The sequence below is a fragment of the Stylophora pistillata genome, chromosome 1 (genome assembly GCF_964205215.1).
Source record: "Stylophora pistillata chromosome 1, jaStyPist1.2, whole genome shotgun sequence".
Taxonomy (NCBI): Eukaryota; Metazoa; Cnidaria; class Anthozoa; order Scleractinia; family Pocilloporidae; genus Stylophora; species Stylophora pistillata.
Genome location: NC_142519.1, coordinates 13,981,582 through 13,993,880, shown reverse-complemented (window position 1 = coordinate 13,993,880; position 12,299 = coordinate 13,981,582). Strand labels below are relative to the sequence as shown.

Sequence of the window (12,299 nt, the reverse complement as noted above, 5' to 3'; positions counted from 1 at the left end):
AAAGGAGATGCTAGTAAACTGAAAGAACGTATGGTTTACAGCTAAATCAAATTCTCAACCATCTAACTTGTGAAAAGATCAAAATCTTCGGTAAATTTTTTCCCATTTCTCAAAACAAGAAATGGCGAGACCTTTGTGTTGCCCCAGTCATTGGTTTTCTCCTTAAATGCTGATGAGTCTATTGTCACTAGTTGCTTTTCCAGTGAATTTAGAAAAGGACATGCTATAAAAGAAGGTGAAAAAATTCTATCATTTGAAATTCCTTAAGAAAAATTAATTCCAGTCCATTTTCCCACGGTTGCACAAGTGAAAAATAATTGAAGAACAAGTGACAATAGATCTGCGTTATTGACTAACTGTGAGTTCAAGATGGATGGATATTGACCGACCTTTTTTTTTTTTTTGCGTTTTTATGGATCGAGACGAAGTAGAGGCCCATGAAAATGCAATATCCAGCCTCCTTGACCGAACAAGCTTGGTGAATAAAAGATTTATTACATATTAAGCTCAGCCAAATCCCAACTAAATCATTTTCAAAAATAATTATATAACAAACTTGAGTGAATTTTTTACATGAATTAAATTCTGCAATCAAGGGAGGATTTAGATTTGGTCTTGCTCTTGATTTAACCTATCTTGTTTACAACTACATTATCAAAGACGTCAGAGAGTGCTACTCACAAGCGTTCCAGCCGAGTCAAGTCATCAAAAATGTTTGTTGGTAGTTCTTTTAACTGATTGCCATGTAATCCCCTGTGATAAATGATGTCGAGGACAGGTTAGTAATAACAATGACAATGCTGCTCAACCAGTAGTTTCCAATCAACTAATGGATCATATAAGTAGATAACTACAATGAAATAGGACTCCAAAGTAACCCGCACAAAGAAGATTGCAAACCAGTCACCCTCTTTTCTATTAGGGAGCAGTGTCAAAAAACCCGGCTTTCTTTATGCAGTCAGTTCAATCAGAGCTCAAAACTCAACGACGGAGTAGCATTCTAAATGTTATTATCTACGTAGCCAGTATTTTCTATTGATAACTTACTCGCCATATGAATATAGCATGATGCAAACATTTTTTTCTTCTATAATATGAGCAACTGTAAATGAATTTGATAAATTTGATCTCATGGTCGGTTTATAGCGAAAACGAAGACCTCCGAAAGCTAAGAGCTATGACCTAAGACCCAAAAGCGATGACCCAAAAACGAAGATAATTCTATGGTGATTATTCTAACATTGCTACTTCTATAGAAAAAAAAGAAAATAAATTTCTTTTTTTTCCAAAACCTCGTACCATCAATAAGGGCCTAGTTGGCAAAACCACAAGCTATTACTATAGCTATAACAGGGGTTTTACATAAATTCTTGTAACAGTATTGAAATTGAATCGAATCGAAGTAGGATACATATCAGAACAAATCATTCTAATCATGTTTAGAGGAGATCGCTAATCCGATAGGGTGCGTTATTTTAATCATTAGTCATAACCACATCGTATAACTGCAACTATATGATACAGGATTCAATCAAAGGACATCGGTGTCTGATACTATATATGTGCAAATGTATTATTAGCCCGGGTTAGTGCTTCATTAAAATTTTCACATAGAAAAGTTAAGTAGCATTGCAATTATAGCATACTATGAGCAAGACACTCGGTACGTTAACTCTAATATTAAATTATCTCAAAGGTCGAAGGAACTGCTTATTATTAATGCAATTCGATGTCTTTCCACCTTGTAACGACTACAATTGATGAAACTGTTTCTATGAACTAAGCAGCTGCTACAACATGGCAACAAAGCGTTGGGCATGGGCGAAGATCAAATGCCCGTGAGTTGCCCGGTAGGGGGATGTCAAAGCTGTAAGTTGATCGGTGCATAATCACAGTATGACATACTTTTGTAGGATTACATCAAAATCCCGAAAAGCTCCTACTCATAAGCACTGATTTATCAAATTTTTTTATCGTCTGTAGATAAAAAACGAGTACGGCAGAACGTTTTTCAGCTAAGTTGAGCAACGTAGCAGTCGCAGTGAATGATCCAAACTTTAATTTTTCTCTGTGTTTTAAGCTTGACTTTCTACATCTACATTTATGTCCAGTCGGTAAAATCGTATAGATATCGCACCAACCATTTACAGCTAAAAATAATGTCTACAACTACATACACTGTCTATATGAAAGTAAAGTGAAGAAATGGAAGGTCCAACTATTGTTGTTATCTTAATTTTTTAAGAGCTCAGATTTAAAATGTTCAAGGGTGTTCCAACTTCTTATATTTCTGGGGAAAAAAGAATAAAAATAAATGTTCCTGGTAGCTTTTCTTGAATGTATCTAAAATTGTGGCTCGCACATGTCCTAAGTTTGGTGAGAAGGCGCAGGCAAACATTAGTGTCAATATCAATTTTCCCTCGACTCATCTTATATCGAAGAATTAGCCGAGAAATTGTTGTTTTCAAATCTAAGGTGGTTCACCCTAGCTCTTGAAGCATTTCAGTAACACTGGATGTAGGCTGATGGTGGTTGCTACAAAATCGTGCAGCTTTCCTCGAACCCTCTCAAGAGAAGAAATGTCCTTTTGGACATGATGGTCCCGAGCCTCACAAGCGTATTCCAGCTTTGGGCGCCCTGTGGTCGTGTAGGCAGTTTCTTTAACTTCCTTGGGGCTTTTCTAGAGATTCCTTTTCATCATTCCCAAGACCTTACTTGCTTTACCAGGAATAGATGATAGATGGGGCAGCTTGCACCATTTCAAATCCGGCATTATTCAAAGCGGGTGCCCCAGATGTTACTTGGGTAGGGCGGGAGCTCTTGCCATCACACACCACTGTCTGGGTGCGGTTTGTTTAGAATGTCTCAAACCTACTAAGCAGGGGTCCAAGAATGCCATAGTACTATAGCTTGGTGATGAGGCGTTTGTGGGGAGCCTTATCAAAGGCTTTACTAAAGTCCAAAACTATAGCATGGACAGAACTATTTTTTGGATAGTCTCGGTCAAGTCATGGATTGTCAGAATCAGTTGTCTGACTGTAGATCGCTTTGCTCTGAAGCCGTGCTGCATTTCCGTGAGAATTGCGTGTTGTTCTGGGTGTTTCATCGCGTGGATGTGGATGATATGTTCAAGGACGTTTGATGAGATGCAGGTTAGTGAGATGGGTTTATAATTCGCGGGATCTGACTTTCCCCCATTCCTGTACACAATACAAACATTAGTATGTTTCCATTTAGATGGTACACACCCGGTAGCGATGGAGGTTTCGTAAATATCTGCTGAAATAGGAACGATCTCCGCTGCATATGCCTTGAAGAACCACGGAGGTATCTCACCAGGGCCAGTAGCATTGTTTGGCTTCAAAGGTCTTAGCTGCTTAGTAACACGTTGGCTAGTAACAATGATAGTACTAATGCTTGGTTTCGGATTTGTACCGAAGACGGGAATATTAGTGGGATCTTCATTCGTAAACACACTGGAGAACTGATCGCTCAAAAGTTCCAATTTCAGATTTCAATCGCATATAATTCTTCCATCGACTTCGAAGTCAGCTACACCGGGATCGTCATTCTTTAATTGCTTTATTAATGTATGACCAAAAGCGTTTTGGGTTTTCCTCAATCGCATCTCCGAGGAAATCTAAATCTAGATATGAGATGTGCTTTTCCCTTCCAGACCTCAAATTCTTTTGTACGCGTTTTCTGGCAGCACGGAATTCATTTCATTGTGCGGGATTTCCTGACTTCTTTGCTTTGTTGTAAAGCTGTTGTTTAGGTCTTGTCTGCCTTCAAAGTGATAGGTTAAGCCAAAGCAGATTATGCCTCGAGCTGGTCGTATTCTTGAGGTCTACAAGTGTCTATTATATGGCGAACATTTCTTTCAAACTGATACGTCGCTTGAATTAAATTCCTGAGTTGCAGTTAAAACTTGTTGCTCGTGTTTTATACTATCAAAAGGGGTAAGTTTCTAAAGAAACTGTGGTGCTGCGTCGGCGGGGGTAACAAGGTAATTTGGTAAAATCAACTAAGTTGAAATTGTAAATTGGCCACCGTAATGAGTTAAAAAGCTGACGTTTCGAGCGTTAGCCCTTCGTCAGAGCAAAACGTCAGATTTTAACTCTTTACAGTGGCCAATTTATAATTTCAACTTAGTTGATATTACAAAATTACCTTTTATACGATCAGTCAGCCTTTTACAGTATCGATCTAAACTTTGCGTTTCACATTTCGTTTCGTGGACATGATATTTTTACAGTAGATGGCACAATATCATGATCAGTTATGCCATCAATGACTTTGACTCCGCTAATGATGTCCTTATTGTTCGATAACAAAATTTCCAGGGTGTTATGTGTGTTACCTTGAGCCTAGTCGATTCTTTAACGAACTGACTAGTCACTATGGGATGATTCTTTACGGCCTGGAAAACTCCACCATCTCGCTTATTGTTATCCCTGCGTTTTCTGTAGGTCTCATGATTCTCAGGAAAGGTTTCACTGCTGTTAATGTCAGGTTTAGACCAGAATTCATCGTCGAGGATAATATCAGGTTGCTGATCGCTTATCTCAACAGCGATGTCCGCTATTTTGTTCTTTACGCTTCGGCAGTTGACAACGAGGTATGTTGAATTCCTTCGCCTAGTTGGTTTCTCTTTGCTCCTATAAAGTTAGTTTGGCGGGGGGGTGGGGAGAATTCTGGTAAAGCCGATTTGTTTAGCGGTTCAAAGCAATTCGGTGAGTTAAATGAGCCCACTGAACTGTGGAAGAATGAGATTGACATGTTCGGAAGATTGCACTATGGGCAAATCCACGTACGTGGGCGGTTTGCCAGGATGCTGAAAATAGTAGGCGATATTTCACAACACTTCGATCGTATTTACATGGATCCACATATTACATTGTTCGCACTGGATTCCGGCTTGATTTTTCTTAACCGGTTTAGAACAGATACCACTGTTCGGAAGCGAAACGGGAAATCCAAACAAATGCCTTAATTCCAACACGGTAAACTGTCAGACTCACGGTAAACGACAACGACTATTAGACAAAACTGCTACTCGATAAACTAAAAACTTTTCAACTCCCTATAAAAAATCGCACGCGTCCAAATTGCAAGGTCCGCGTGATTTGCTTACGATATTATTAGCCTACGTAGTCTCAAAGCACGCGCACGCGAGTCGCACGCGCACAAGTTCATTAACGTCTTCTTAACATTCCCCTCCCCACACTGGGAGGTAGTCCTAGTGCGTTTCCAACTAAACAATTAACAGTTAATTCCAAGCGGAACCAGTTTGTTAATCGGTCTCATGACAGTCTTGACACCACACGCAACTTTAGCTACACGGGTGTGGCCATATCGTCCAGAATACACTTCAACAATCCGTCCTAATGGCCAACGTCCTCTTGGGATATCGGGCTGATTCACAAGAACTACATCCTCAACTTTTAGGTCTCGGCACTCTGAAGTCCACTTTGATCGACTGTTAAGGGCTGGAATAACTTCCTTGAGCCATCTCCACCACCCTCGTGAAATAAGGTCTTGAACCTTTCGCCATCGTTGACGCGGATGCAAAGTAGTGGTTTCAACGGCCTCAGGAGCGAACTGTCCTCCCAATTGGTCATGAAAGAAATGGTTAGGTGTCAATGGGATATCGTCTCGTGGATCTGAACTCTGATAAGTCAACGGACGGGAATTAAGAAGGGACTCCACCCCTGCGACCACTGTGATTAACTCCTCGTCGTTCACGTCCCGTTCTCCAACAACGGCGTACGTGGATTTCTTAGCAGCTTTTACCATTATTTCATGGGCTCCTCCAAAATGAGGGGCAGCCGGTGGATTGAATCTCCATGTCACTCCAAGTTCGACTGTCTTGTTCTGAAGATGTTTTCGGTTTAACTGGCGGACTACTTTCTTTAACTCACTCTCTGTGCCCATGAAATTTTTGCCTCTGTCGCTTGTCACGTTTTTATGAACTCCACGAAGACTGGTAAAACGGGCGAAGGCATTTAAGAACGTGCCGGTATCCAGTCCCCAGGCCATCTCTAAATGCACTGCTCATGTTTCCAAGCAAGTAAAAAGGCACAACCACCTTTTCTGTCGTGGTTTTCCGCGAGTATAGAAAGGACCTGCAAAACCTACGGCTGTTTGGGCGAAGGGTCTGAAGCTGAAACGGAGCCTCATTTGCGGGAGTGGGGCCATAATCTGACAAGCTGGCTTGTTTCGTCTTCTCATACACTCGTTACATTCATGATCCCATTCGCGAATCTCCTCGCGTGCGGCGATAATCCAAAATCTCTCACTCAACTGGCAAAGAGTGAAGTTTACTCCAGCAGCATGATTTCCTCTCTCGTGATAGTGCTTCACAATAAGTTTCGTAACCTAGTGTCCACGAGGTAGAATGATTGGAAATCTGGTATCATATGGAAGAAAACTTGCGAACTTTAATCGGCCATCACGGCGGATAACTCCATCGTCGTCGATGCACGGGTTAAGCTTTATCAACTGGCTTTTCTCTGGTATCGGCTTCCCTGAGCTCAAAGCTGTGTAGTTGTCACAAAAAGTGTTGCGTCGTGCCAGGCGCACTATTTCTCCTTCAGCATCCTTTAATTCTTCGGGCAATAGTTTCATACTTTCATTCCTGTTGTCTCTGTTGCGCATGTTTTGTAGTACTCTTCTCACACTTGCGTGTACTCGAACCAAACGTGTCCAACTGGAAAGCCGTTTCGGATCTAGTCTCCACTCTTTTAACGTACAACAACAAACATATGAAACATATGAGTGAACTGCGGTTATGAGACGTATATAAGAACGATCCTTCGCAGTAAAGCACTATTTGAGCAATAGTGGAAATCAGACCTGAAAAAAATTTCAGGCCTGTACGGGATTCGAACCACTGACCTCTGCGATACTAGTGCAGCGCTCTACCAATTGAGCTAACAAGCCAACTGGGAGCAGGCCATCAAATCAATTCGATATAAACCCGTAGATGATAAATCGAACAACAACAAACATATGAAACATATGAGTGAACTGCGGTTATGAGACGTATATAAGAACGATCCTTCGCAGTAAAGCACTATTTGAGCAATAGTGGAAATCAGACCTGAAAAAAATTTCAGGCCTGTACGGGATTCGAACCACTGACCTCTGCGATACTAGTGCAGCGCTCTACCAATTGAGCTAACAAGCCAACTGGGAGCAGGCCATCAAATTAATTCGATATAAACCCGTAGATGATAAATCGAACAACAACAAACATATGAAACATATGAGTGAACTGCGGTTATGAGACGTATATAAGAACGATCCTTCGCAGTAAAGCACTATTTGAGCAATAGTGGAAATCAGACCTGAAAAAAATTTCAGGCCTGTACGGGATTCGAACCACTGACCTCTGCGATACTAGTGCAGCGCTCTACCAATTGAGCTAACAAGCCAACTGGGAGCAGGCCATCAAATTAATTCGATATAAACCCGTAGATGATAAATCGAACAACAACAAACATATGAAACATATGAGTGAACTGCGGTTATGAGACGTATATAAGAACGATCCTTCGCAGTAAAGCAGTATTTGAGCAATAGTGGAAATCAGACCTGAAAAAAAAAAAAATTTCAGGCCTGTACGGGATTCGAACCACTGACCTCTGCGATACTAGTGCAGCGCTCTACCAATTGAGCTAACAAGCCAACTGGGAGCAGGCCATCAAATTAATTCGATATAAACCCGTAGATGATAAATCGAACAACAACAAACATATGAAACATATGAGTGAACTGCGGTTATGAGACGTATATAAGAACGATCCTTCGCAGTAAAGCACTATTTGAGCAATAGTGGAAATCAGACCTGAAAAAAATTTCAGGCCTGTACGGGATTCGAACCACTGACCTCTGCGATACTAGTGCAGCGCTCTACCAATTGAGCTAACAAGCCAACTGGGAGCAGGCCATCAAATTAATTCGATATAAACCCGTAGATGATAAATCGATGATAAACCCGTAGATTTATCATCTACGGGTTTATATCGAATTAATTTGATGGCCTGCTCCCAGTTGGCTTGTTAGCTCAATTGGTAGAGCGCTGCACTAGTATCGCAGAGGTCAGTGGTTCGAATCCCGTACAGGCCTGAAATTTTTTTCAGGTCTGATTTCCACTATTGCTCAAATAGTGCTTTACTGCGAAGGATCGTTCTTATATACCACTCTTTTAACGTGTTGCTCTGTTTCGGTGCGGTTCCTTTCTGAAGATTAAACGTCATAATGGTTGTATAGACATTCGTGTCTTCTTTCCTTTTCGAGTTTCTCGTCTCTGGCATTTCACTAGGTCTCTCCTGGACTTTCATCTTTGACCACCTACTGAAATCATCTGTAAGCCAGTCAGGAACATTCCACCACAAGGAACATTTGGCTAATTCTGAAGGCGTGACCTCTCTTGTACATAAATCGGCTGGATTCTCTTTGGTAGAGACATGCTGCCTCTGTGACGGCTCAGTGAACATCTGTATTTCACCAGTTCGGTTGGCTACGAACGGTCGGAAGTCCCTGCCGCGTCCTCGAATCCACCATAGAACATCTGTACTGTCAGAGTAAAACGTCACGCTTTCCATCGGTACTTCTAAGGCTGTCAGCAACGACTGTGTTAAGCGTAACCCTAAAATCGCACCCATGAGTTCCAGTCTGGGTACTGTCATCGGGTTCAGTGGTGCCACTTTGCTCTTTGCTGCTATCAGGCGACTGGTTACAGTATCGTTAATGTATCCACCTCTTTTTTCTTCTTTTCCTCAACGCATATGCATTTTAATGTCACCTGTGATTTATATCTGTACAGTCGCACGGCAACGTGAATATCTATTGGTTAATCGTGATTTCGATAAGTTCAGCGTCCCCCTTCCTGTTAATAACCATCAGGAGTCAATTCAATAAAAATGTTTGGTGGTAGTTCTTTGTTAACCACCAGTGATAAATGATGTCAGCTGCAGATAAGTAATAACAATATCATAATGTATTGAAATTTATGAAATATACCATATCGACATTTACTTGCTCTTTGTTTATTAATTTTTTACCACTGCTTTCCATCAAGTATACCTTAATTAAAAGGCACACCACTTGCTATATCCTTTCCTTCAACCTGCTCACTCAGTGTTTTTTTAACCAACTACGTAATAACAAGGGGTGATGCGTATTTGGACAAGGTCTTCACAAACTGGCCGGATTTATTTCCAAAGAGCACTCCATACTTTGTGTCTATAAAAACAGATCACACAGCGGTCATTTTTACCAGCAGGAACGAAATTAAAGCCGATCAGACAAAACGTTCGCATTAGGGATTGTAGAAGACACCGTAAGGAGGGATTGTACTTAAAACTAGCAAGTGAGAAATGGGACAGTGTCTTAAACTTCAATGATGTCGAGGAGGCAGTGAATAATTTAAAAGCAAAAATTAAACATCACATGGATGAATGTATGCCGTTACGATCGGTGTGCATGTCATCACGAGATCCGGTGTGGATAACACCCTTAGTAAAATCGTTAATGACGGTAAGGTCAAGAATAGCTCAAAGCACTAAAGATCGGTTGGCTGAGGTTAACAAAAAACTAAGCGAATTGATTAGTAAGAACAGAAGAACACTCGCAAAGGCACCTGTCGGATCCAGAGAATAGTGGAAGCACGTAGATAACTTGTCCCAACGACGCAGCATTTCTGCTAATGTTACATTGGACACTAAATCACTGGAGGAGCTAAACGGCTACCTCGCCGATTTGTGCACTGGTGACGCATATACCAAGCCTGTAACAGCTATTGTGGATAATAACTTAGAAGCCCCTCAGATATCAGAAAGACACGTGTGGAATTCTTTTTAACATCTGAAGAAAACCGCTATGGGACCAGATCTCATTCCCTTTTGGATTTGGAGGGATCACGCTGAGATCTTCACAAGTGTCATTCATAAGATCTGGAATGTTTCCTTTAAAACTGGCAAGTGGCCCTCCTCGTGGAAAAGGGCCCACGCGACCCCCCTCCCTAAGATTGACATCCCTAAGGGCAAGCAGGATTTCAGAGGAATTAAGATCACGCCTGTAATTGCACGTGCATTCGAGAAATCTGTGTATAACACCCATGCACGAGACATTGTCGAACAGCATCTGAGTTCAACACAGCTTGCTTATAAGACAGGGGTGACTTGCACTGATGCGCCCTTGAGCATGCAGCATATCATCTACAGCTATTTAGACTATTTACGGGTTTATATCGAATTAATTTGATGGCCTGCTCCCAGTTGGCTTGTTAGCTCAATTGGTAGAGCGCTGCACTAGTATCGCAGAGGTCAGTGGTTCGAATCCCGTACAGGCCTGAAATTTTTTTCAGGTCTGATTTCCACTATTGCTCAAATAGTGCTTTACTGCGAAGGATCGTTCTTATATACCACTCTTTTAACGTGTTGCTCTGTTTCGGTGCGGTTCCTTTCTGAAGATTAAACGTCATAATGGTTGTATAGACATTCGTGTCTTCTTTCCTTTTCGAGTTTCTCGTCTCTGGCATTTCACTAGGTCTCTCCTGGACTTTCATCTTTGACCACCTACTGAAATCATCTGTAAGCCAGTCAGGAACATTCCACCACAAGGAACATTTGGCTAATTCTGAAGGCGTGACCTCTCTTGTACATAAATCGGCTGGATTCTCTTTGGTAGAGACATGCTGCCTCTGTGACGGCTCAGTGAACATCTGTATTTCACCAGTTCGGTTGGCTACGAACGGTCGGAAGTCCCTGCCGCGTCCTCGAATCCACCATAGAACATCTGTACTGTCAGAGTAAAACGTCACGCTTTCCATCGGTACTTCTAAGGCTGTCAGCAACGACTGTGTTAAGCGTAACCCTAAAATCGCACCCATGAGTTCCAGTCTGGGTACTGTCATCGGGTTCAGTGGTGCCACTTTGCTCTTTGCTGCTATCAGGCGACTGGTTACAGTATCGTTAATGTATCCACCTCTTTTTTCTTCTTTTCCTCAACGCATATGCATTTTAATGTCACCTGTGATTTATATCTGTACAGTCGCACGGCAACGTGAATATCTATTGGTTAATCGTGATTTCGATAAGTTCAGCGTCCCCCTTCCTGTTAATAACCATCAGGAGTCAATTCAATAAAAATGTTTGGTGGTAGTTCTTTGTTAACCACCAGTGATAAATGATGTCAGCTGCAGATAAGTAATAACAATATCATAATGTATTGAAATTTATGAAATATACCATATCGACATTTACTTGCTCTTTGTTTATTAATTTTTTACCACTGCTTTCCATCAAGTATACCTTAATTAAAAGGCACACCACTTGCTATATCCTTTCCTTCAACCTGCTCACTCAGTGTTTTTTTAACCAACTACGTAATAACAAGGGGTGATGCGTATTTGGACAAGGTCTTCACAAACTGGCCGGATTTATTTCCAAAGAGCACTCCATACTTTGTGTCTATAAAAACAGATCACACAGCGGTCATTTTTACCAGCAGGAACGAAATTAAAGCCGATCAGACAAAACGTTCGCATTAGGGATTGTAGAAGACACCGTAAGGAGGGATTGTACTTAAAACTAGCAAGTGAGAAATGGGACAGTGTCTTAAACTTCAATGATGTCGAGGAGGCAGTGAATAATTTAAAAGCAAAAATTAAACATCACATGGATGAATGTATGCCGTTACGATCGGTGTGCATGTCATCACGAGATCCGGTGTGGATAACACCCTTAGTAAAATCGTTAATGACGGTAAGGTCAAGAATAGCTCAAAGCACTAAAGATCGGTTGGCTGAGGTTAACAAAAAACTAAGCGAATTGATTAGTAAGAACAGAAGAACACTCGCAAAGGCACCTGTCGGATCCAGAGAATAGTGGAAGCACGTAGATAACTTGTCCCAACGACGCAGCATTTCTGCTAATGTTACATTGGACACTAAATCACTGGAGGAGCTAAACGGCTACCTCGCCGATTTGTGCACTGGTGACGCATATACCAAGCCTGTAACAGCTATTGTGGATAATAACTTAGAAGCCCCTCAGATATCAGAAAGACACGTGTGGAATTCTTTTTAACATCTGAAGAAAACCGCTATGGGACCAGATCTCATTCCCTTTTGGATTTGGAGGGATCACGCTGAGATCTTCACAAGTGTCATTCATAAGATCTGGAATGTTTCCTTTAAAACTGGCAAGTGGCCCTCCTCGTGGAAAAGGGCCCACGCGACCCCCCTCCCTAAGATTGACATCCCTAAGGGCAAGCAGGATTTCAGAGGAATT

The 12,299-nt window shown here is 41.5% G+C and overlaps 2 protein-coding genes across 2 annotated transcripts in view; both read right to left on the bottom strand.

Annotated features, from left to right (window-relative positions):
- Window positions 1-12,299, bottom strand: part of LOC148741321 (uncharacterized) — a 220,957-nt gene that overhangs the window by 102,603 nt on the left and 106,055 nt on the right. The window lies entirely within an intron of this gene.
- The window catches only part of LOC148741326 (uncharacterized), a 60,259-nt gene that overhangs the window by 44,521 nt on the left and 3,439 nt on the right, over window positions 1-12,299 (bottom strand). Inside the window, exon 2 of the mRNA XM_088732714.1 lies at window positions 682-753. Within this exon, the coding sequence (XP_088588840.1) occupies window positions 682-753 (72 nt within the window). The remainder of the gene's footprint in view (window positions 1-681; window positions 754-12,299) is intronic.